Raw genomic sequence first — 27,586 nt, 5'->3', positions numbered from 1 at the left:
TTCTTTTTTAAATTCTTTTCTTTTTTTTTCCTTTCTTCCTTTTTGAACCTCTTTTTATCCCCTTTCTCCCCCCTCACGATTTGGGATCTCTTCTAATTTGGTTAAAGCATATTTTCCTGGGGTTGTTGCCACCCTTTTAGTATTTTACTTGCTCCTTCATATACTCTTATCTGGACAAAATGACAAGACGGAAAAATTCAACACAAAAAAAAGAACAAGAGGCAGTACCGAAGGCTAGGGACCTAATCAATACAGACATTGGTAATATGTCAGATCTAGAGTTCAGAATGACAATTCTCAAGGTTCTAGCCGGGCTCAAAAAAGGCATGGAAGATATTAGAGAAACCCTCTCGAGAGATATAAAAGCCCTTTCTGTAGAAATAAAAGAACTAAAATCTAACCAAGGTGAAATCAAAAAAGCTATTAATGAGGTGCAATCAAAAATGGAGGCTCTCACTGCTAGGATAAATGAGGCAGAAGAAAGGATTAGTGATATAGAAGACCAAATGACAGAGAATAAAGAAGCTGAGCAAAAGAGGGACAAACAGCTACTGGACCACGAGGGGAGAATTCAAGAGATAAGTGACACCATAAGACGAAACAACATTAGAATAATTGGGATTCCAGAAGAAGAAGAAAGAGAGAGGGGAGCAGAAGGTATACTGGAGAGAATTATTGGGGAGAATTTCCCCAATATGCCAAAGGGAATGAGCATCAAAATTCAGGAGGTTCAGAGAACGCCTCTCAAAATCAATAAGAATAGGCCCACACCCCGTCACCTAATAGTAAAATTTACAAGTCTCAGTGACAAAGAGAAAATCCTGAAAGCAGCCCGGGAAAAGAAGTCTGTAACATACAATGGTAAAAATATTAGATTGGCAGCTGACTTATCCACAGAGACCTGGCAGGCCAGAAAGAGCTGGCATGATATTTTCAGAGCACTAAATGAGAAAAACATTCAGCTAAGAATACTATATCCAGCTAGGCTATCATTGAAAATAGAAGGAGAGATTAAAAGCTTCCAGGACAAACAAAAACTGAAAGAATTTGCAAACACCAAACCAGCGCTACAGGAAATCTTGAAAGGGGTCCTCTAAGCAAAGAGAGAGCCTACAAGTGGTAGATCAGAAAGGAACAGAGACCATATACAGTAACAGTCACCTTACAGGCAATACAATGGCACTAAATTCATACCTCTCAATAGTTACCCTGAATGTTAATGGGCTAAATGCCCCTGTCAAAAGACACAGGGTAACAGAATGGATAAAAAAACAAAACCCATCTATATGTTGCCTCCAAGAAACTCATTTTAAGCCTGAAGACACGTCCAGATTTAAAGTGAGGGGGTGGAAAAGAATTTACCATGCTAATGGACATCAGAAGAAAGCAGGAGTGGCAATCCTTATATCAGATCAATTAGATTTTAAACCAAAGACTATAATAAGAGATGAGGAAGGACACTATATCATACTCAAAGGGTCTGTCCAACAAGAAGATTTAACAATTTTAAATATCTATGCCCCCAACGTGGGAGCAGCCAACTATATAAACCAATTAATAACAAAATCAAAGAAACACATCAACAATAATACAATAATATTAGGGGACTTTAACACTCCCCTCACTGAAATGAACAGATCATCCAAGCAAAAGATCAGCAAGGAAATAAAGGCCTTAAACGACACACTGGACCAGATGGACATCACAGATATATTCAGAACATTTCATCCCAAAGCAACAGAATACACATTCTTCTCTAGTGCACATGGAACATTCTCCAGAATAGATCACATCCTCGGTCCTAAATCAGGACTCAACCGGTATCAAAAGATTGGGATGATTCCCTGCATATTTTCAGACCACAATGCTCTAAAGCTAAAACTCAACCACAAAAGGAAGTTTGGAAAGAACCCAAATACATGGAGACTCAACAGCATCCTTCTAAAGAATGAATGGGTCAACCGTGAAATTAAAGAAGAATTGAAAAAAATCATGGAAACAAATGATAATGAAAATACAACGGTTCAAAATCTGTGGGATACAACAAAGGCAGTCCTGGGAGGAAAATATATAGCGGTACAAGCCTTTCTCAAGAAACAAGAAAGGTCTTAGGTACACAACCTAACCGTACACCTAAAGGAGCTGGAGAAAGAACAAGAAAGAAACCCTAAGCCCAGCAGGAGAAGAGAAATCATAAAGATCAGAGCAGAAATCAATGAAATAGAAACCAAAAAACCAATAGAACAAATCAACGAAACTAGGAGCTGGTTCTTTGAAAGAATTAATAAAATTGATAAACCCCTGGCCCGACTTATCAAAAAGAAAAGAGAAAGGACCCAAATAAATACAATCATGAATGAAAGAGGAGAGATCACAACTAACACCAAAGAAATACAAACTATTCTGAGAACATACTATGAGCAACTCTACGCCAATAAATTTGACAATCTGGAAGAAATGGATGCATTCCTAGAAACATATAAACTACCACAACTGAACCAGGAAGAAATAGAAAGCCTGAACAGACCTATAACCAGTAAGGAGATTGAAACAGTCATTAAAAATCTCCAAACAAACAAAAGCCCAGGGTCAGATGGCTTCCCGGGGGAATTCTACCAAACATTTAAAGAAGAATTAATTCCTATTCTCCTGAAACTTTTCTGAAAAATAGAAATGGAAGGAAAACTTCCAAACTCATTTTATGAGGCCAGCATCACCTTGATCCCAAAACCACACAAGGATCCCATCAAAAAAGAGAGCTATAGACCAATATCCTTGATGAACACAGATGCGAAAATACTCAACAAAATACTAGCCAATAGGATTCAACAGTACATCAAAAGGATTATTCACCACAACCAAGTGGGATTTATTCCAGGGCTGCAAGTTTGGTTCAACATCCACAAATCAGTCAATGTGATACAACACATCAATAAAAGAAAGAACAAGAACCATATGATACTCTCAATAGATGCTGAAAAAGCATTTGACAAAGTACAGCATCCCTTCCTGATCAAAACTCTTCAAAGTGTAGGGATAGACGGCACATACCTCAATATCATCAAATCCATCTATGAAAAACCCACCGCAAATATCATTCTCAATGGAGAAAAACTGAAAGCTTTTCCGCTAAGGTCAGGAACACGGCAGGGATGTCCATGATCACCACTGCTATTCAACATAGTACTAGAGGTCCTAGCCTCAGCAATCAGCAACAAAGGGAAATTAAAGGCATCCAAATCGGCAAAGAAGAAGTCAAATTATCACTCTTTGCAGATGATATGATACTATATGTGGAAAAGCCAAAAGACTCCACTCCAAAACTGCTAGAACTTATACAGGAATTCAGTAAAGTGTCAGGATATAAAATCAATGCACAGAAATCAGTTGCATTTCTCTACACCAACAGCAAGACAGAAGAAAGAGAAATTAAGGAGTCAATCCCATTTACAATTGCACCCAAAACCATAAGATACCTAGGAATAAACCTAACCAAAGAGGCACAGAATCTATACTCAGAAAACTATAAAGTACTCATGAAAGAAATTGAGGAAGACACAAAGAAATGGAAAAATGTTCCATGCTCCTGGATTGGAAGAATAAATATTGTGAAAATGTCTATGCTACCTAAAGCAATCTACACATTTAATGCAATTCCTATCAAAGTACCATCCATCTTTTTCAAAGAAATGGAACAAATAATTCTAAAATTTATATGGAACCAGAAAAGACCTCGAATAGCCAAAGGGATATTGAAAAAGAAAGCCAATGTTGGTGGCATCACAATTCCGGACTTCAAGCTGTATTACAAAGCTGTCATCAAGACAGTATGGTACTGGCACAAAAACAGACACATAGATCAATGGAACAGAATAGAGAGCCCAGAAATAGACCCTCAACTCTACAGTCAACTAATCTTCGACAAAGCAGGAAAGAATGTCCAATGGAAAAAAGACAGCCTCTTCAATAAATGGTGCTGGGAAAATTGGACAGCCACATGCAGAAAAATGAAATTGGACCATTTCCTTACACCACACACAAAAATAGACTCAAAACGGATGAAGGACCTCAATGTGAGAAAGGAATCCATCAAAATCCTTAAGGAGAACACAGGCAGCAACCTCTTCGACCTCAGCCGCAGCAACATCTTCCTAGGAACAACGCCAAGGCAAGGGAAGTAAGGGCAAAAATGAACTATTGGGATTTCATCGAGATCAAAAGCTTTTGCACAGCAAAGGAAACAGTTAACAAAATCAAAAGACAACTGACAGAATGGGAGAAGATATTTGCAAACGACATATCAGATAAAGGACTAGTGTCCAGAATCTATAAAGAACTTAGCAAACTCAACACCCAAAGAACAAATAATCCAATCAAGAAATGGGCAGAGGACATGAACAGACATTTCTGCAAAGAAGACATCCAGATGGCCAACAGACACATGAAAAAGTGCTCCATATCACTCGGCATCAGGGAAATACAAATCAAACCACAATGAGATATCACCTCACACCAGTCAGATTGGCTAAAATAAACAAGTCAGGAAATGACAGATGCTGGCGAGGATGCGGAGAAAGGGGAACCCTCCTACACTGTTGGTGGGAATGCAAGCTGGTGCAGCCACTCTGGAAAACAGCATGGAGGTTCCTCAAAATGTTGAAAATAGACCTGCCCTATGACCCAGCAATTGCACTACTGGGTATTTACCCTAAAGATACAAACGTAGTGATCCAAAGGGGCACGTGCACCCGAATGTTTATAGCAGCAATGTCCACAATAGCCAAACTATGGAAAGAACCTAGATGTCCATCAACAGATGAATGGATCAAGAATATGTGGTATATATACACAATGGAATACTATGCAGCCATCAAAAGAAATGAATCTTGCCATTTGCGACAACATGGATGGAACTAGAGTGTATCATGCTTAGCGAAATAAGTCAAGCAGATAAAGACAACTATCATATGATCTCCCTGATATGAGGAAGTGGTGATGCAACATGAGGGCTTAAGTGGGTAGGAGAAGAATAAATGAAACAAGATGGGATTGGGAGGGAGACAAACCATAAGTGACTCTTAATCTCACAAAACAAACTGAGGGTTGCTGGGGGGAGGGGGTTTGGGAGAAGGGGGTGGGATTATGGACATTGGGGAGGGTATGTGCTTTGGTGAGTGCTGTGAAGTGTGTAAACCTGGTGATTCACAGACCTGTACCCCTGGGGATAAAAATATATGTATAGAAAAAATAAAAAATTCAAAAAAAAATTAAGGTTGGTATGAAGACATTTTCAGATGAAGCAAAGCTGAAAAAATATTTCTCCAGCAGACCAGCACTATAAACAAACAAAGCTAAAGAATATTCTTCAGGATGGAGGAAAATGTTGTAAGATGACTTACACAGGAGAATGGTGATATTCCAGAAATGGCAAATATAGAGTTAAATACTAAAGACACATCCATCTAACAATATTCTTAAAATGTAACTATTTAAACAAAATAAAATGACATTGTGAGGTGAGGTTGTAAACCATGTACTGATAAAAGACATGATAACAATAGCTCAAAGGATGAGGCGTGGGAGCTAGAATCATACTGTTATGACTTTATTATTTATGAAGTGAGGTGTGAAGTGGATAATGGGAATGTCAGGTTTGAAGTATGGAATTCTATAATATTGACTATAAATAGACATGGATAATTTAAAAATCCATGCTATTAGTCCTAGATTAACTAATAAAACAACCTCAAAGATGCAGAAATAATAGAAAGTGATGGAGAAAAGAAGGGGGAACATGGAGAAAAGAAGATATAGTACTAAAAACATATGTATGTAACACAAAAGTAGGCAAGGGAGGCTCAACAGAAGAACAAAGAAGCAAAAGGCACAAAGCAAAAAGTGAATAACAAGATGGTAGACAAACTCAACCATATAAATAATTGCATAAAATGTTCAAGACTAAATAACTAAATTAAAAAGCAGGGATTGTCAACCTAAATCAAAATGCAAGACTCCACTGTATGCTGTCCACAAGAGATGCATGTTAAATCTGAATATGAAAGGACAGAAAAATATGTACCATGGAAATGCTATACATAAGGGAACTAGTGTGATCACATTAATATCTCATATTAGAAATCTGAGAGTAAACTTTGAGACAACTATGAAAGGGGCAATTTATTAGGAAGCTACAACAACCTTAAATATGTTCTTAATGACAGAGATTAAATATTCATGAAATGTCCTGAAACCATAAAACTAAAGATATACAGATGATGAGTTCTTTGACGTTGATCTTGATGATGACTTTTGGATTTGGTACCAAAAGCCAAGGAAATAAAACCAAAGCAAACAAACAAAGAAAACAAAAACACACAAGTGGAATTACATTACATTAAAAACTTCTGCACAGCAAAGTAAACCACTAATGAAATGAAATGAAGACAATCTACCAAATGGGAGAAAATATTTACAAATGGTATATTTGATAGGAGATTATATCAAAAATATATAAATAACTTACAAAACTCAATATCTTCAAAAAAATCTGATTAAGAAATGGGCAGTGAATCTGAATAGACATCTCCCAAGGTAGATATATAGATGGCCAGCAGGTACATAAAAAGATGCGAAGATATTCAATATCACTAATCATCAAGAAAATGCAAAGAGATAAATCAAGAAGGATATATAAGGTCTGAATGACACTATGAACCAGCTTGATCAAATTGACATTTACAAAACTCTTCACTTAAAAACAGCAACATACACTTTCCTTTCAAGGAAACACAGACTATTTGCAAGATAGATCATATGATGGGTAATAAATTAGAATTTAGTCTATTTTAAAAGATTTAAATAATATAGCAGTGTGGAGAGAGATTAAAAGTTTCAAGGGTTTCTCATCTCATCATTTCATATCCTGGAGTTCCTAGCCAATGCAACAAAACTTCTAGAAGAAAACATAGGAGAAATCTTTATAATTTTGTCCTTATACAGGACACAGAAATTACCTACTTTAAGAAAAAAAAACAAACAAATACATTGGATTTCAACAAAATTAAGCTTTTCTTGTCATGTTGCCATTAGGAAAAAATAAAAGACAAGTTATAGAGAGAAGCCAACTGTAGTATCTATATCTGAAAAAGGGTGTGCATCCAGACTATATAGAGAACTTTTACAACTCACTAGTGAGAAGAAAACAGACTTAAAAAAAAATTACAATACTTAGAAGTTTCATAAAAGGATATAGAATTGCTCAAGGAGTTCATAGAGAATCTTTAGTCATCAAGAATTTCAAATTAAAACTACATGTTACCTTGGGAAGAGTATGTGCTGTGGTGAGAGCTATGAATTGTGTAAGATTGATGAATCACAGACCTGTACCCCTGAAACAAATAATACATTATATGTTAATTTAAAAAAAAAAAAAAGAAAAAAAAAACTACATGTTACCACTTCACGATCACTAATATGCCAAAATTAAAAACAAAACGAAAACAAAAATACCACCAAGTGTTGATGATGACTTAGAGGAAACTTTCATACATTGCTAGTAGGAGTATAAAATGGCACAACTGCTTTGAAAAACTAGCAGTTTTTTGTTAAATGAAATAGACACTTATCAAAGACCCAGTGATTCTACTCCTATTATATAAAAATGAAAACATGTCCACAAAGAGACTACCACATGAGTGTTCATAGCAGCTCACTCACAACAGCCAAAAATTTGCATGCAAATATCCATCATTAGATGAAGTAATAAATAATTGCAGTATGGTCACACAATGGCTTATTACTCAGTAACAGAAAAAGTGATGAATATCAAAATACTGTTCTGGGTGGAAGAAGCCAGGCACAAAAGAATAAATACTGTATTATGCCATATGTATGAAATTTTATAACTGGATTCCAATCTGTAGCGGTAGAAGTCAGATTAGTGGTTGCCAGGAGTGAGTGAGTGAGTGTGTGTGTGTGTGTGTGTGTGTGCTGGGGACAGGGGATCAACTGCAAAGGATATGGGAGAATTTAAGGGGGTCATGCTAAGTGCTTTATATTTTACTTGTGGTGAGGCTTTATATTTTACATGGGTGCATATGTTTGTCAAAACTCATTAAATTAGAATATATACATTTTATCATATATAAATTATCCCTCAGCACTTTGATTTTTAAAAGTAATAATATTGGACTCAGATATTCTGGATTTAGCCAGGGAGAATACAGAGTGTGTGGCATTAAAGTGGCCAGTGACATCATTATCTGATTCAGGCATTAAAGTCTGCAAGGAGTATGGTAGTGTTTGCTCTTGCCTTTTATTTTTTTATTTTTTATTTTTTTCTTAAAAGCTTTTTTTTAAATTTTTATTTTAAAATTTTTTATTTAAATTCAATTTAGTTAACATATGATTAGTTTCAGGTGTAGAATTTAGTGATGCATCAGTCGCATAAAACACCCAGTACTCATTACATCATGTGTCCAGTTACCCCACCCCACCACCCATTACTCCCGCAACCCTCAGTTTGTTTCCTAGAGCTAAGAGTGTCTTCTGGTTTGCCTACCTCTCTCTTTTTATCTTATTTTATACGTCTTTTATCTTAAACACAGCATGTGGAGTTAGAGCGATGAGATGAGTACTTCTATGAAGGGAGTCTGTGGTGAGACATCATTCCTCCCTTGCTAGCACCCTTACGTCCAGTCTGAAATCCCTGGTTCATATCCTTATCTGGGCTAGTAATTTAAAAAAAAAAAATGGTTTTCAACCTCTCTTAAAGGCTTCATCCTGCTTGCTGCTTCCTTCATGCTGGTCCTAAATATTGAGAAGGGAAGGCAGAACTCGGCTATCTTCTTTTCTGAGTATTATGCTTCTACCCCTTCTCTCCATCTTCTGAATCATGGCTATTGACTCCTTCAGGATCTAATCAGGGGAAGGCCAAGGCTGGACAGCAGAGAAGAGCTTATTTATCTGGTGTTGTCAAACAGTAGATGTTGTTAGGTTTTTAAAAGCTGATCTCCTCTTTCATGGGACACTTGTATGCTTTCTGTGGACATACACTTTCATATCCTTCCCTTTGCCACGGTTCTCTCACTCTGCTGGTCTTTTACCAGTCCTTCATTAGAACCAGACACTATGTGGTACCCTAATTTTGTATTAATAAATATAACATAACATAACATAACATAACATAACATAACATAACATAATATAATATAATACAATATATGCCTGTATTACAGAGAAAGAAAGTAAGCATAATTGAATGGAGAACATACATTAAGGAAAGAAAGGCCAAAAGAAATGATCATTATCCTAAGAGAATCAGCAACACAAAGAAAAGGAAAGAGGGAAGTAGAAAAGTAAAGTAATATTTCTAAAAATATGACAATTCTCCCAGTAAAAGATACTGTCAAACTGAGTTAGAAAGAAAACCCACAGCTTACAATAAGCATGCTGAAAGAAATATTGAACAGCAATGAATGAACTGATTCCAGAAAACAAAACAAAATAAAACTGTCTCAAGAAGCAATGTCCACATCAAGCAAGTTAACACTGAATTTTTAAACAGATCTAAAGAGTAAGGGAAGAACATTTTAAAATGAGAAAAAGGTATAATTTATGAAAAAGATATAATATGACACAAAATGTATACATTTATACAATGTATAGTAGATGTTACATAAGGCATATAATTATAGGAAGTGTACATTAATAATTACCTCATGTGTATGTATTCACTATATACATTTTTATAAGTTAGAAAATAGGTTTTGGAGCAGAAGACATTTTATGTAAGAACAAAGAAAATGTTAAATACTTTGAGAAGACTATCTCTTTGGTCGGGACTTTATTACCTGGACACGCACAGCACTACCACATTTTAATATAAACCAATATAAATTCCATTACATCAGCGATTGTTCCTGTAGGCAGGATTTCTAACTTGGTTTCTCAAAGATGTGTAAGCACTCATCCCCAGAAGCTGTACACACCACGAGAGAGAGGATCTGGGTGCACGTAATCTAATCACATGAACCTTTAATGGATGGGATTTTCTCAGGCTGGTAAGCAGAAGAGAAGGCAGGAAGAAAAACTGGAAAGATTCAGAGCGTCAGGATGCATCCCATGGTTGTTGGCTTAAAGGAGAGTGCAAGGAAAGCATGAGAAGGAAATGAATTCTGCCAATAACCAGCAAGCTTGGAAGAGGATCCCAAGACCCAGATGAGACCCGCAGCCTTGACTGATATGTTGACTTTGGCCGGATAAGACCTGGAAGAAGTGGAACCAGCTGGGCCATGCTTGCCTAGACTTCTGACCTGCAAAATATTTAAATGAATATTAAGTCATTAAGTTGGTGGAAATGTGTTCCAGCAGCAATAAAAAAAGTGAATATATTGTTCAACATTTAAAAAATATGTATAAGTAGAAATGGGGTATGGTTCTCACCTAAGATGCAAAGGAAGGGTTAAATGTATGGATGTGGGGTCAAATAAAACTGGGCTTAAATTTCAGATTTTTAGCTATCTGATTTGTGCAGTTCTCTGATCTCTCCGAATCTCAATTTCCAAGTCTGTCGTATGAGGTAATGCTGGCTCTTCTAACTGTTTTGTATGAGTGTATGTGTAGTAAACAATATAATACATATGAAGCTGAGCAAAAACACTAAAAATTCATTCTATTATTATTTCATATTTGTTTTCCACCTACCAGCTATGTGCTGTAAATTTAAATTTTCACTCTTTTAAAAGAATGGTATATTTAAAATGTAACTTCACTTACTTCCCTTCCCCTCTCTTTCTTATCTTGATTTTGGCCATATCAACCTCACTATGAATGAATTCTGTTTTAGACCCAAGGAAGCTCTTTTAATAATTTATAGCACTCTCAACTCAATAGACTAAAGTGCCAGACTTCTCACACAAGGAGCACCTGACCCGTCAGACTCTACCTGAAGAAGGACATTTGTGGGTATTTGCCTTCAGTTTGGCACCATCAACCAGGAACAGAGTCAGAAAATACAATGAAACCATCAAAATGCATGAGCCACATAGACCTCGACTGGAGAGAAGAGGCTGGCTGGGTCATCTTTAGGGAGAAAAAGTTTTCTAAAGCATGTAGACATGGAGACCAGGTCCTAAAACTTTTACACTATGGAAATCTCATTTTAAAAATGTCCCCAAGTGCAATTCCTAAGGGCCAGGGGATGATAATGTTTCATCCTTGCAGGGGGAGAAGAGGACAAGCAGCAAGACTTTGGCTGCTTATGGTTAAAAAAAAAAAAAAAAAAAAAAAAGATGTTGGGTCAACTTTATGAGATGGATTAATTGGCTGATTTATAATTTAAGAAACAGTATTGGGGCATCTGAGTGGCTCAGTCATTTAAGTGTCTGCCTTTGGCTCAGGTCATGTCCTGGGTCCGAGTTCAGCGTCACGTTCTTTGCTCAGAAGGGCATCTGCTTCTCCTTCTCCCTCTGTCTCTCCCCCTGCTTGTGCTCTCTAGCTCTCTCTCACTCTCTCTGTCTCTCAAATAATAATAATAGTAATAATAATAATAATAATAATAAAACAGTATTGTAAGTACAGTATTTCAGGCCCTGTTAGACACTGCAGAAGAAGAAACAAAGATGAACAAGACACATTGCCTGAAATGAGGGGTTTTGGTTATTGTTGTTTTTCATTTTTTTTATTTTGTTTTATTTTGAAGAGAGTTTTTGATCTAGACAGTGGTTTTCAACTGGAGATGTCTTGTCCTCCAGGGGACATTTGGTAATGCCTGGAGACATTTTTGGTTGTGAAACATGTGGAGGGGCTGGAGAGGTGGAAGCTACTGCTGGCATCTAGTGGGTAGAGGCCAGAAATGCTGCTAAACATTTTACAAAACAGGGCAGCCCCCATAACAAAGAATTATCCAGTCCCAAATATCAATAGTGCTGGGACTGTGAAACTGTGGTATAAAATAAATCATGCACGATATGGGAAAGATAGCTCAGGCAGGAAATACTGGCTACTGAGACAGAGAACAGAATTTTTTATACCTTGAGACTAAAAAAGGTACAGAGGAGTCTCTTCGAAAACTTGGAAAAATAGCTGATAATGGAGAATGCCACCTGGATGTAGGTAGGAAAGCAGATCAGATACAATTGCTGCTTGTAAATTATATCCCCGTGGCATGGCCGTTGGTGGAGTTCTACTTGAAGTTCATACATTGAGTGAATTAAAATTGTGGACTATAGAACATCTTAGAGCTTTCTTCTTACAATTCTTTATTTTAGCCTCATTTGTCAGGCTTTATATAAACTCTTAGATTACAGTAGTATAAACTTACATATCCTCTGAAGTGAAAATATGTAATATATTTTTTTCCACCTTTTGTTTTTAACCCTAGGAAGCATTTCTAATAAAACTGGTCCCTGCCCTATGGACTGTGATCTCAATCTCTTAAAAGAAGACCATGAATTACACAAGAAGGTAAGATGAAAGCTGTAAATGTTGGCTTTGGAAAGACCATGAAAACAGCAGCCCCTGATTATTAACTATGATTTCTTAAAATATATTTACAGGTAGAAAGTAATTTGGTCTTCAAAGCAGGTTTTGAAGTGTGGGGCACGCTAAAGCAGCTGACGTTTGTGAAATCAGTAATGCCAATAAATTTTTATTACATCCGAATCAGACTTCTTTCAGCCATTGAAGACTTTAGTTAATTTAATCAGTGTACAAGACTCTTTCCAGCTTGGGGAGGGTGATTAGAAAATGTGCTGATCGTACTGTGCTTCATTTGGCGTGATCACGGCTGTCATGAAGTCTGTCCAGAAACTGTCTTGATAAACTTATATAAATGACATAGCCTGGCTTTTCAAATCTCGGTTAAATTAATTTTACCAGCATTACTGGACCCAGTTTTTAGATATTCAGCCTTTTGCAAAATCCATATCTATGTAGAGCAAGTGGCTTTGTGTTTTAAGTATTCAAAAATATTGGTCTGGCTGGAAGATCGAAGTGAAAGGATTGTCCTCCAATCCCTGCTTTTTCTCATACAAATTACTTGAATCATTAATTTTCCACTTTCCTGACTAAATAGATATAGGTTTATAGAACTAACTTTTTGAAAAGATTTTTTAAAGTTTATTTGAGAGAAAGAAGGAGAGACAGAGAGAGCCATAGCATGAGAAGAGGGGGTGGGCAGAGAGAGAAGCGGACTCCCTGATGAGCAGGGAGCCTATCATGGGGCTCAATCTCAGGACCCAGGGCCAGGACCTGAGCCAAAGGCAGACACTTAACCAACTGAGCTACCCAGGCACCCCTAGAACCAATATTTTGCCTTACACTCAAGACAGACTTTCAAGTCAGTCTTGCTCTCGTCTCTAAATAGCGGACCACCATCTACTCAAATAAATGACTAAATTTTTAATGTCTTCATGGCCACTACAGCATTCACAATTACTATGTTCCTATCACAGTTCATATTAAAAAAGGAAACTTAGGAATCAAAAGTTTAGTGAAATTTATATTGAGGAAATTTGAGTTCAGTATTTACTGAGTGCTTGGATATGACTAGGTTCCGGGAAATGTTCTCCATCCTCTGCATTAAATAACTCATCTTGTTCTCACAGCCAGCTAATGGGACAGACACTACCATTATCATCATTTTCCCTATTTTATAGGTGAGGCAAATAAGGCATGGGAGACGGAGTGAGTTAGCCAAGATAACGTCACTAATAAGTGCATAGCTGGGCTTTGAATCCAGACTGTTTCTAGACTCCATATTTGTATTCATCATGAATTAATACTTCAAAATGTTTGGGAGTTATTTTCTCCTTTAAGCTAGGTATACATGGTGTTCTACTTTTTGGATCGTATACTTGAATTTAAGGGCTAGGATAAGGAAATGAACAACTTGCTAGGAAGGGGGAAAGCTCATGACCTTTTTATACATATTACATATTAAATACTATTATGTATTATGTACTTTTTTAAAGGTTTATTTATTTATATCAGAGAGAGGGAGAAGGCCTGAGCAGGAGGAGAGGCTGAGAGAGAGGGAGAAAATCCTCAAGCAGACTCCCACTGAGCACGAGTTCCTCGTGTGGCCCTCGATCTCACAACCCTGATATCATGACTTGAGCCAAAATTAAGGGTCAGAAGTTTAACTGACTGAGCCAGCCACCCCATGTATTACGTACTTTTATGTACACTCTTTGGAACACTGAAAAAAGGGTATGCACACAAGACTCCTGGGGTATTGTGGATCTAATATTAGTCTTCTAAGTCCTTTTCTGACTTTTCATACTAATTGTTGAATTTAAATTTGGGGATTAGAAGAAAAGCTTAAATAGATAATGGGAGAAAGAGTACAATTATCCAGAAAAGCTAATATTCTTCCCTATATTTTCTGGTTTTACATGTTCAATATAGGAATTCCTTTTCACTTTATTTTTAATATTATATTTAATTAGGACCAGGGCCAGGGATTAGAAGAAAAGCTTAAATAGATAATGGGAGAAAGAGTACAATTATCCAGAAAAGTTAATATTCTTCCCTATATTTTCTGGTTTTACATGTTCAATGAAGGAATTCCTTTTGCTTTATTTTTAATATTATATTTCAAAAATTGTGAGTCAGTTGCTTGGGATATTATGCTCTTCCCTGCGGGTCAGCCTCTTTGGGACGGTGTCTTAACTGAATTGCTTCAGGAAGAAGTTTGTTCTTGTTGGGATTATGCCTTAGTGAAGCCATGCTGTGACAGGAGAGGCAGACGCACACCCATCACCCAGAATCAAGTGACTGAGTGATGTGGACAAGGGCAGTTATACCACCAACCAAACCTCAATCTAAGACCCCCGACTCCAACTTAAGTGTTTTCCCTTTTCCCTCATCTTGGCAAGCTTACTGGAGACTAATCTGGGTTTTCCATTGATAAGAAAGAGCTAACCTAGGCAATTTCTAGGGTGGCTGTGGGCAAATGAGGTTAACATTCAACTTCACAAGGGATGCATCAGCTTTCCAAATAATACAGGACCAGAGAACAATCGAAATTTGTGGTTCCAAAAGGCCAGCAATGCTAGTTCTCCTCCAGAGCGCAGAAACAGAAGCCTGGGTGGGGAGTTGGTTCCTCAATGTAGGTGAATTCTCTTTAGGTAAATTCTAGGCAACCAGGGATATCTTGTTTCTCCGTGGGCATTGCTAATGGAAAGCTTATCTTGAAAAATTCTCTGGTACACGTATCATATACGAATTCAAGAAAGAGGAGGAAGGATTCTTGCTGGATGGCCTCAGGATTAGACTGGTTAAATTTGGAGCTATGATTTTTTTTTTTTTTTGATGCTAATAACAGCATGGGTGGAATTGAACATGATGTCATGTTTGTTTGCTTTGATAATTCAGATGCACCTGGTGTTTGTTATTATCTCTGGCTTGTAGTTCTGTGATCTTATGAACGCAAGCCTCTTAGCAGAGTGCATCCACCCCAAACCCTCCTTCTCTGCCTTCTTACAAAAAAAAAAAAAAAAAAAAAAAAAACAACAAAAAAAAAAAAACGGTGCACCTCGTGGGGCAGGCATTAAAGCGTCCACCACTGCTCCCTTCTGATCTTCCCAGGGCAGTTCAAACGCATTTGTAATCCTTGGGATTCAGCCTTTTATTCACCATTTCCTTTCTCTAAGCCTCTCTCTTTTGATGAAACAATCCCCTGGGTCTTCGTCTGGCCAGATGGGCAGATGAACAGTGCTTCTTGGAGCTGCGCACAAAGACCCTGTAAGGAGTTTGGGGAAAAAACACTGCTGCCAAGTGGAGACTCGTTGTTCTAATGCTTTTCCAATGCACCGGTGCCACTGGCCTGTGAACTTCAAACTCCCTTTCTCTGCACAAAGACTTACCTTCTCATTGGTCCCATCATAGACGCCCTTCCGCGCTATTTGATTGGGCCATCAAAGGAATTCAAGGTAAAGGGCAAAACCTCTGAACAAGGAGATAGGGACCCTGGGTTTTGTTTCCTATCCTATAATGCAATTTAATGAGCTTATCATGTCATGAGTTGGACAACTTTGAGATTTGATATATATCTTCCTATAATATTTTCTACTTAACTGCTTCATTCTAATGCTGTAATAAAAGCCAAAAAAAGGATGTGAAGTGTTCCGTTGATCACCTGGGCTACATAGTACACTGTGCCAGATACTAGTTATATCCTTAATATTCTAAAGCATTTTAAATGTTCTTCACCTCATGCCCAGAAGAATTTTATAGTTATTATCTCCATAGAGTCTTGTCTCCACAAGAATTTCCACAAGATCTATGTAGGACAAATACTATCTCCATTTTTCAGGTTAAAAAGCTTAAACTCATGAACTTTAAATAGTCTAAGTTTCCAAAGAAGTGGGAAGACTTGAATGTGTGTCTTCTGACCATCACTTGTCAACCCTTTTCACTACAACACTATGCATTTTAATTTTTCAAAATTCTTTAGAACACTCCTAGCTGTCATTTTGTGTTGTGTTTGAAAGAATGCTTACTCATTGTTTTCTAAACAGTGTTGCATTTTTTAAAGATTTATTTACTTGAGAAAGAGAGAGAAAGAAAACATAAGCTGGGGAGAGGGAAGAGGGAGAAGCAGATTTCACACTGAGCAGGAAACCAGTCTTGGGGTTTGATCCTAGAACCCTAAGATCATGAGCTGAGCCAAAGGCAGACAGTTAGCCTCCTGAGTGGCCCAGGTGCCTCATAAACACTGCTACATTTGAATGACAATTCCCACAAACCAAATTTTTAGTCCTTGAACTTGAAAATCATATTCTGAATTTTAGCAATTTATATTTCAACACTTGCTGTTGATTTCTGTGAGAGATTAGGGTATGAGTAGCCGTACATAAAATATATAAAATGTGATGTTCCAGAACAAATTTTGCACCACCAATTCTTAAAGTATAGATATTCATCTTTCTAAATACATTGCTTTTGGAATAATTTCTTTTTAGTGATGATGTTCTTTAGCTTCAGGGTACAGACAGGATCTATTTTCTGTCTTTCTAATCTTGATGATATCCCAGTTAAAGCATTATTTCTCAGGTAGAGATTCAGGATATAAATCTGTGGTTGGCAGATTGTTTCGATTCCTCTCTGTGAGGAGACACACACCTGGTGCTCACTTGGGAACGTCCCTGCACATACTTACCTTCTTTTTGGATTAAAACCTCTTATTTTTGTTCCTTTGGGGGGGGGTGTCATTTCTTTAGACATAAACTAATTTTCACGACTTTCTGTCTTCTAAAACATTGATTTGAAAAAAATGTTTTTAGCATATTAACATAGATATTCTTTAAAGGAAATCCAAAGGTTCAAAAAATACTGGTCATTTTTAGAATTCATGGGTGTTTTTCTTTGTGATTTAACAACCAGAGGTAAAGCTCACTGTTGTTATTGCAATAGAAGTACTTAATGAAATGACCTCTACTAGGTATTTCTTGGAATTTCAACTGTGTGGTTATCACCATGTTGGCTAGATACAGAAAAATATATTATCATCCACTTCCACCAAATTAGGTTGAACAACCAGGATACATATTCACAGATTAACCAAATAGAAAGCAATTTAATGGATTCTATCATGAAAAACCTATACTTCACCAAACAGGAACTTTGGTGGGTACACCAAATCTATGGTATGGTTTTTAGTGGTGCTTTCAGCTTTCTATCAAGAGAAAGTGAATAAAATGTCTAAGCAATTCATAATGACATTCCTTTAAATCTAAAATGTAAATAGTTACAAAACATCTTTTAAACAGTCTAGTAAGGTTTGCAAATCAAATATATTTAATTAGGACACTTCAAAACACTCATATTTTTTAAAGTCTGTTGTCATTCTTTAACTTACTCAAGGAATGGAGTAATAAAAAATACTAATACTAAATAATCTTATTAAAAATACCATTATTGGGCACCTGGGTGGCTCATTTGGTTAAGTGACTGCCTTTGGCTCATGATCTTGGAGTCCCGGGATTGAATCCCACATCAGGCTCCTTGCTTGGCAGGGAGTCAGCTTCTCCCACTGACCTCTCTCCTCTCATGCTCTTTCTCTCTCATTCTCTCTCTCTCTCAATTAAATAAATAAAATCTTAAAAACAAATATCATTTTGACACAGAAGTTATAGAGGCTAAGAAAGATAAAGAAGACCACAAGTATTTATTTTTTTGTTTGTTTATTTGTTTGTTTATTTATTTATTTTAGAGGGATTGGTTTCTCCTTTTAAAAAAAATATTGAGGTATAATTGACATAGCATATTATAATTAAGTTCCAGTGACAACATAGTGATTTGACATTTGCTATGGTCACCATAGCAAGTCTAGTCACCACGCACCATATGAAGTTGATAAAACATTAGTAACTATATTCTGCATGCTCTACATTAATCCCTACGATTTAGTTATTTTATATCTGAAAGTTTATACTTTTTAATCCCTTCGTCTGTTTCACTCACCACCACCCCCACACTGGCTACCTACCATCTGTTCTCTGTATCTATGAGTCTGGGTTTTGTTTTGTTTTTTTTTTTTTTTTTTTTTTTTTTTTTTTTCTTTTTTAAATTTTTTATTTTTATAAACATATATTTTTATCCCCAGGGGTACAGGTCTGTGAATCACCAGGTTTACACACTTCACAGCACTCACCAAATCTTGTTTGTTTTTTCTTTTTCTTTTTCTTTCTTTTTTTTTTTTTTCAAATCAATGCAGTGTTTGTTTTTCTCTGTTTGATTTATTTCACTAAGCATAATACCATGAAGGTATTGTTGTTGCAAGTGGCAATGATTTCATTCATTTTCATGGCTGAGTAATATTCTGTTATATTTATATATGTCATATATAACCTCTTTATTCATTCATCTTCTTTATTCATTGATCCATCAACAGATACTTAAGTTGTTTCCATATCTTTGCTATTGTAAATGGTGCTACAGTGAACATAGGGATGCAGATATCTTTTCAAATTTAGTGTTTTTGTTTTCTTCAGATACATATACAGTAGATTAATTGCTAGATTATATGATATTTATTTATTTATTTATTTATAGTGAGGTAGAGAGAGTGAGCAAGAGGTGGGGGCAGGGGCAGAAGGAGAGGGAGAGAGAGAGAGAGACTCTTAAGCAGTTTTCGCACTCAGTGTGGAGCCAGACACAGGTTTTGTCTCATAACCCTGAGATCATGACTTGAGCCATATACAAGAGTCAGATACTTAACTGACCAAGCCACCCAGATTCCCCAAATAACTCTATTTTTAATTTTTTGAAGAAGCTTTATTTTATTTTATTTTATTTTATTTGTATAGTGACTGCAGCAGTTTACATTCCCAATAGTGCATGAGGATTTACCTTTCTTCACATACTGCCAATGCTTGTTTCTTGTTTTGTTTTGTTATTTTGAAAATTATCATTCTGACAGGTATACGGCAAATCTCCTCGTGAGGCATTTCCCTGTTGATGAATGATTTTGAGCATGTCTTCATGTCTGTCACCCATCTCTGTATATCTTCTTTGGAAAAATCTCTATTCAGATCTGCTTCCCATCTTTTCATTGAATTTGTGCTGTTGTTATTGATTTATATAGATTCTTTTTATATTTTGGATTTAATCCTTTATCAGATATATAATTTACAAATATCTTCTTCCATTTAGTAGGTTGCTTTTTCATTTTGTTGATTGTTTCCTTCTCTGTGCAGAAACATTTTTAGGTTAAGGTCGTGTCATTTATTTATTTTTTCTCTGTTTCCCTTGTTTTTGGAGTCAGATCAAAAAAAGAAAAAAAATTGCTAAGAACACTGTCAAGACACTTATCGTCTATGTTTTTTCCAGGAGTTTTATGGTTTCAAATCTCCCTTTCAAGTCTTAAATCTACTTTGAGTTAATTTTTGCATGATGTAGGAAAGTGGTCATGTTTCCATCTTCTGCATGTAGTTATTCAATAATTTCATTATTAAAGAGATCATTCTGTCCTCATCATATATTCTTGTCTCCTTTGTTGTAATTTAACTGACTACATATGTGTGCATTTGCATCTGGGTTGTTTTGTTCTATTGATCCAAATGTCTGTTGTTATAGCAATACCATACTGTTTTACTTACTAAAGTTTTTAGTATACTTACTACAAGTATACTTACTACTTCACTTACTCAAGTTTGTAGTATACTTTAAAATCAGGGAGCATGATAACTTTGGCTTTGTTCTTTCTTCTCAAAATTGCTATAGATGTCTGGGGTCCTTTGTGGTTATATGCAAATTTTAGAATTATTTGTTCTAGTTGTGTGAAAATGTCATTAGAATTTTAATAGGGATTGCACTGAATCTATAAACTTTGGGTAGTATGGACATTTTAACAATATTTGTTCTTCCAATGTAGGACCATGAAATATCTTTCCATTTATTTGTGTCATTTTTAATTTCTTTCATCAGTGTGTTATAGTTCATACTGTATAGTCAGTATATAGAAGTGTCTCTCTCTCTCTTTTGATGTGTTCAGACATTCTGTTTTTTGATTGGAGAAGTTAGTCCATTTACATTCAAAGTAATTATTGATAGGTATGTATTTGGTCCCATTTTGTTCATTATTTTCTGGCTGTACTTGTAGTTCTTCTCTAGTCCTTTCTTCTCTTTCTCACTTCCTTTGTCATTTGATAACTTTCTGTAGTATTAAGTTTAAATTCCTTTCTCATTTTCTTTTCTGTATTTATTGTAAGTTTTCACTTTGCTGTTATCAGGAAATTTACATATTTCACACTAAGTATATAATCCTCTATTTTGTTGTTAGCAACCTAAATTTAAACATACTCCTGAACTCTACATTTTTATTGCTTCCCCCAACATTTTATGTTTTTCTTGTCACTTTTAATATAGTTTATGCAATTTCTTAATCAATTATTGTAATTTTAGTTCACTTTACTACTTCTGTCTTTTAATCTTCTTAGTTTTAGGAGTGATTAATCTCCTATCTTTACCATATATTTACCTTTTCTAGTGATATTTTTACTTCCACATATTTTCTTGTTGTTAATTAGTGCCATTTCTTTTCAGCTTAAAGGAGTCCCTTTGACATTCCCGACAAGGCCAATTTAGTAGTGATAAAGTACTTTAGCTTTTGCTTATCTGAAAAACTCTTCATCACTTCTTCAAAACTGAATGATAATCTTTCTAGGTAGAGTATTCTTGGTTGGAAGTTTTTTCCATTGAGCACTTTGAATAGTCATGCCCTCCCTTCTAGTTTTCAAGTTTTTACTGAAAAAATATCCTGATAGTTTTATGGAGTTCCCCTTGTAAATATCAATTTTGTTTTCTCTTGCCGCTTTTATGATTCTTTCTTTATCTTTAACTTTGGTATTTTAATTATAATGCGTCTTTGTGTGGTTCTCTTTGGGTCCATTTTATTTGGAAATTTTAGGATCCCTGGATCTGGGTGTTTGTTTCCATCCCTTGCTGAGGGAAGTTTTCAGTCATTATTTCTTTACATAAGTTTTCTTCCCCTTTCTTTCTCTCTCATTTAGTACTTCTTCTTGGGCTAATTGGAAGCCAGACCCTCAGGCAACAGCTTTAAAAATATGTAAGTATATATAGTACTGTGGGGCTTCAGTCATAATCTCTGCTGGCCTCCAGACCAGGAGATATGGAGGTGTTCCTTGGATAGCAGTTGCATAACATCAGGGCCCCAGACAACTGTAGAACTCTGTTTTGGAATTCTTATCAAGCTGTAGTTAGGCTAAGCTGGTGGGCAAGGGTGGTGTCTCCATGTTTGTTTTACCTGAAGGTGCCTCCTTATCCTCTATGTGTGGGAAAACTAAAGCTTATCCTCCAAGCTGAAACTCCAGGCTAACCAAATAGGCTTTTTCACAGGAAGACCTGGGTGGTGGTTCAGTCTGCTGTCTGTACAATGCCCTGGTGATGGTGGCCAGGCAAGAATAAATAGTAGTTTAAATTAATGGCTGTCATAATTGGATTTTGTTCTTAAGGTAATCAAATCAGTCAATTTTATATTAAAAGAAATAGCCTTGGGGAACCTGCTTGTCTCAGTCAGTCAAGTGTAGCATTCTTGGTTTTGGTTTAAGCCATGATCTTGGGACTGTGGGATTTGAGCCCTGCATCAGGCTCTGTACTTAGTGCAGAGTCTGCTTGTCCTTGACCTTTTCTCTCTGCTCCTTCCCTGCTCTCTCTATTTTTCTTTCAATTAAGTAAGTAAGTAAGTAAATAAATAAGTAAGTAAGTAAAAAGGGGGAGGAAAAAAAAGAAGTAGCCTTGTTGACTTTACTAGAGATTTGATGACAGATCTTTTTCACTTAAGTTTCATTCTGTTTCTCCTGGTTACTGCAACCTCTGAATTCAAAGCAACACTTTGCAATTGCAAAATGGTAGACCCTGAAGTTGTGCTAAAACTTGTATGAGCTAGTATCAAAGAATGTCAGGTAACTCTCCTCTTACAAATAATAATTAAAAACATTTTGAGAAGAGTATAAAGAAAAACAAAACAGGAAAAGTTTAAATAAAAGTGTTAGTTATTACTAATAAATGAAGCATATTTATGTTAGTTATGCCTACTTTCCTTTTTTCCATAAGCTACTGATTTTCAAACGAATTTTTACTGGCAACATTTTGCAATAAAATCTTACAAAAGACCCTAATATATAAATCAATGGAAGTTGAACTGCTTTGGTGAATAAGGAAGGAAGAGCCCAAATAGGTTAACTGCTCCTATTCCCTACTCATCATCATAATGGGGCTCCTAAGAATCCTTGGTTAAATGATAGGACTCAGTTTCTCCAATGAGACAATGTGTTTGCTAGATCCATCATCATGGGTCACATGATTCACTGAAGTTTACTAAATTAGCTCCCGCAGACATTGTATGGTCCTGAGTTTAAATATGTTGTTGAAAGTCACAAGCTATGGAACTAAGAAACTGTTCATGGCAAGGCTAGAATGAAGTTGCCTGCTGAAGCAGAGAGCAGAGAAGGAGAAAGACTGAGTCCTAGTGGCCTTTGATTCCTCAGCTACTTCCCTCCTTCTCCATAGGCTGATTGTTCAAACTTTCTTTCAAATTCCTTTCTGCTGAAAGCATTTTCTTTACTTGCAACCAGTAGTTCTGTCAATACAAATACCATGACCTTGTTTTTCTTTTCTTTTTTTTTTTTTTAAATTCCAACATTTATAGAGGCTATTCCATGTGAAATAATGCAAAATTGAACATGATGGTCTGCCAGTAGAGACATGTTGATTCAATGAGAGAACGTGCAATGTAAAACGATCATTTCAATACAAAAACCATGGCTAGCTATGCTTTTAGATGATCAATGATTCTACAAGTCATTCTGGAGAAAATGTCACTGAAACCAGGTAAACCTTTTATCTGATATCTGCTAAAATACTTTATTTTTTTGTTTCCTTAATTTCTTGGATAAGGGAGAAAGTCTGATCGATCACTCAGTGAAGGAAAAATCAGCTGCTTGGAGAACTACAGAAATTGAGGATTATGCGGAGGATTTATCTTACTTGGAGGAACTGGAGAAGCACAGATTTTCAGTTTGGTAAGTAACTTAGCCTGTCTTTCTATCTTCACATTTAAATTCATGGGATTAAACAAATCCTTATTCATCATATTCTTTTATTATTCATTTACTCATCAACTATTGATTGCATGTCTATTATAGGCTTTATGATATGTACCCTGACTTGGGAAAGCTCATAGTCCAATAAAGTATATGGATGCTTAAAAACATCATTGTGATATGATAGTGATATTTTAAAAAATGCACAAAGTGCTACACACAGATAAGTTGATGGCCAAGTTTCCTTGAGAATGGAGAAATGTTCTCATAAAAAGTTTGAGCCAAATCTTGGGGAGAGGAATGCTGTGGAAAAGTGGTGACAGTTTATTGTGGGCAGCATCTGGAGTTGGAATTGGGAGGGTGGCTGGGGTGGAAATGTGCTGTAAACCTTGGTTCTCTTAAGATTCAAGCAGATGATAGTTATTGCTCTCTTTACCTGCTGGTATATATATAGGTGTATCTGTCTCTGCAATTATATACATATAATAAATATTTTAAAAATGCATCAAAGAGTGAGAAATGGAGCCTCTTAGAAGTAATGATTATAAGATTGTGCCATGGTGGAATTCATCAAGGATGGGGAAATGAACACCAGTAAGTGACAGTGTGACACATGGAGTAGCCCAGGAAAGAAGAGACCAAGGGGCTATATTCAAAGTCATCCATTCCACACCTCTGCCTCCCTGCCTACTTTAAGATCCTTGCCCCGAATGGTTTCCCCAATGAGCAATTACCTACCTTGTAACTTCATCCCAAACATGTTCTCTTATTTATTCTTCCATACCGGAACCACCACTGGGAAGAGATAGTATCAGTTTAAATTTCATTTATCCAGTCACAGTTTTAATAAGTTCTACTGGCTTTAGTTAAATTTCAAAGTTTAAATATTTTTCACCAATGCTTTCCTGAAGCAACTGAAATGGGGCTCCAGGCTAACTAATGAGTTAGGCTCTGAATCAAGAGATGGAAGCCTGTGCTTCAGAAACATCATGTAGGAATGGGAGCCAAGAAGCCCAGAAGATGAAAAATATGCATACTTCTTCTAGAAAGAAAAATAATATACAAAAAATGCTAGTCTAGACTAGGGATTGGGAAGTACAGGTCTCAAGAAAATTCTGTTCTCCATCTGTTTTTTGTAAAAAAACAAAACAAAAACAAACAAATAAACAAACAAAAACTGGAACTGAAGCTTAGCAGTTTGGTTACGTATTGTCTTTGACTGTTTTTCTGTACAATAACAGAATTGAGCAGTTGAACCATAAAGTCTAGAATATTTACTATCTAGCTCTTTACCAAAAAAGTTTTTCATTCTTGCTCTACACTGACATAGATATTTCTCTGTTGTTCACTCATGACATACACACAATTTTTAAGACATTTTTATGGTTGGGATGCCTGGGTGGCTCAGTTGGTTAAGCTCCTGATTCTGGCTTGAGTCATGATCTTGGGGTCTGGGGATCGAGCCCTGCATTGGGCTCAGCAGGAAGTTTACTTTCCCTCTCCCCTTATCCCTGGTCATACTCTCTTTCTCTGTCTCAAATGGCTAAATAAAATCTTTCTATAAAAAAAAAAAAAAAGGTATTTTGGGGTGCCTCGGTGGCTCAGTGGGTTAAGCCTCTGCCTTCGGCTCAGGTCATGATCTCAGGGTCCTGGGATCAAGCCCCACATCAGACTCTCTGCTTAGGAGGGAGCCTGCTTCCCCCTCTCTCTCTCTCTGACTGCCTCTCTGCCTACTTGTGATCTCTGTCTGTCAAATAAACAAACAAAATCTTTTTTAAAAAAAGGTATTTTTATGCTTACTGCTTTTATCAGGTTGGGGCTCCTTATGTGTTTTGTTTATCTATTACTGCATAATGAATCTCTGAAGACTGAATGTCTTGAAATACCAACCATTTGATTTGTTCACAGTTCTGTGGGTTGAGAACTCAGGCAAGGACACATCATGGAAGGTTGTCTCTGCTCCACCATGTTCTGAGGTTTTAGCAAGGTGGCTCCGGTGGTTAGGGTCAGGTTTGAATACTTCTGTTGGGACCATGTGTCTGGGATCTTGGTTCCTGCTCTCACCGCAGTCCTCATTTTCCACATGGGTCTCTCTCTGCTGATATTTGGGCTTCTTATCGGCACGGTGCCTGGGGTCCAAGTAGCATCTTTCCAAGCACAGAAGGTAGAAAGTATGGATATCTCAAGGTCAAGCCTTCAAAGTTATATGGCGACTCCCACTGTATTCTATTGGTCAAAGCAAGCCACAGGGTCAGGCAAAGGAGGAAAAGATTCTGCTTCTTGATGTGAGAGCAGAAAGGCAGCATTACAAAACAGCATGTTGGGTTGGAAGATATCGTGTGGCCATCTTTGGAAGCATAACCTACCATGTTTTGCTTTATTCATTTCTGTGTACCAGCTCCTAGCATAGGGCTTAGCAAATATTTGTTGAACAAAACAAACAAATTAATAGAAATGAAAGGACGTAGGTGTTACAGATAAACCTGAGGATGGGTTCCAGTTTTGCCACTGCTTGTAACTATAAGCAATTTACTTACCCTTTTGGGAGCTATTTTATCCTGTATGAAACTGGGATAATAATACCTGTTCTTGGATACCGTGGTTCTTGTGGAAGTTGAAAGATTATATATAACAATCTAACATGTAGATTTTTCATAAAGGCAATTAATATTATTAACATTAATAATAATAAAATGTGAAGAAAATGTCTTTTCCAAAGGTTAAGATTGAGGCCAAAGGTCACACTGGCAAGATTTCTCATTTCTCACATCTGTCTTTCTTTCTGGTCTTTATACACACCGAGCTTTTTATCACATCAGGGACCTCACAGTTGATGTTTCCTGTGTCTGGAATGTTCTCTTCATTCGTAGTAGTATAGTTAGTGGTGAACACTGCAAGCCTCAGCATCAACTTTTCCTCCTCAGGGAGGGCTTTCCTGACTACCCTACGGAAAGAGGTACCCACCCCTCCTCTAATGATTTACTTCCTTATCACTTTGTTTTCTTCTTTAAAGTACTCATACCAGGGCACCTGGGTGACCCAGTTCGTTAAGCCTCTGCCTTCGGCTCAGGTCATGATCTCAGGGTCCCGGGATCCAGTCCCTCGTCGGGCTCCCTGCTCAGCAGGAAGTCTGCTCCCCAATCCCCCCACCTGCCTTTCTGCCTACTTGTGATCTCTCTCTGTCAAATAAATAAATAGGATCTTTTTAAAAAATTTCAAAAGGACTCATCCCAGCTTAAATTAATCTTTTAGAGTTATTTCATTTATTTATGATTTATGATTAATGTCTTTTTCACTAAATGGAAGCTGTAGTCAAGGAAGAACCTCTCTTACCTGGTCACTCCTGGGTCTCTAGGCCCTGGTTCTAGAATGCCTGGCTTATAACAGGCAATCAGTAAATATTTACTGAATGAGGGAAGAAAAGGATAAATGAGTGATCTGTCAGCTTCTCCCTCTCTCCCACCACCTTTCGTTGTCATACCTATTTATTTACTTTCAGTCTCTCCCTTCTTTGAAATCACTACCATTAAAAAAGAAAGAAGTAATATGGGATAATTAACCAGTATGAACATTTCTTTTTAAACCAGGATTGAGGATATGGGGGCTGCCGAGACTTCTATAAACTTGTGTTTTAACCGGTCTGAGATACAATCTGAACAATTTCCTTGATGTTTTATTAGAGCTGGTAAATCATTTATTGGGGCAGCCTTTACCTAAATCCTCTCCAAATCCCCATAAAATGCATTTAACACAGAATACTGTATGACCCAGCTTCAAAGATATATGTGACATTGTGGGAGAAGTATTTGCTACAGTGTAGCAAGTTTGAATGTGTGCATTTTCTTTCTCTATTTCCTATATGACCTAACTCACTGCATTTCTCTTTCCCCTGTGCCTCATTGTAACATGCCGATTTGGGTAAATTTGGTAGATTGCTAAGGCTTCAGTCAATCACAGCTTCCAATGTTTTAAAAAAATGTATAGGACCTTTAGCTAGTCAAATGTAAGTTTATTTT

General features: G+C 36.6%; 1 protein-coding gene across 1 annotated transcript in view; it reads left to right on the top strand.

Annotated features, from left to right (window-relative positions):
* The window catches only part of LOC132018527 (uncharacterized), a gene marked incomplete at its 5' end in the record, with an annotated part of 292,774 nt that overhangs the window by 130,232 nt on the left and 134,956 nt on the right, over positions 1–27,586 (top strand). Inside the window, 2 exons of the mRNA XM_059401496.1 lie at positions 12,383–12,465; positions 23,425–23,549. Of these exons, the coding sequence (XP_059257479.1) occupies positions 12,383–12,465; positions 23,425–23,549 (208 nt within the window). The remainder of the gene's footprint in view (positions 1–12,382; positions 12,466–23,424; positions 23,550–27,586) is intronic.

Source organism: Mustela nigripes, chromosome 5, assembly GCF_022355385.1.
Source record: "Mustela nigripes isolate SB6536 chromosome 5, MUSNIG.SB6536, whole genome shotgun sequence".
Lineage (NCBI taxonomy): Eukaryota > Metazoa > Chordata > Mammalia > Carnivora > Mustelidae > Mustela > Mustela nigripes.
The sequence above is the reverse complement of the archived record's forward strand: the minus strand, read 5'-3'. Positions and strand labels throughout refer to the sequence as shown.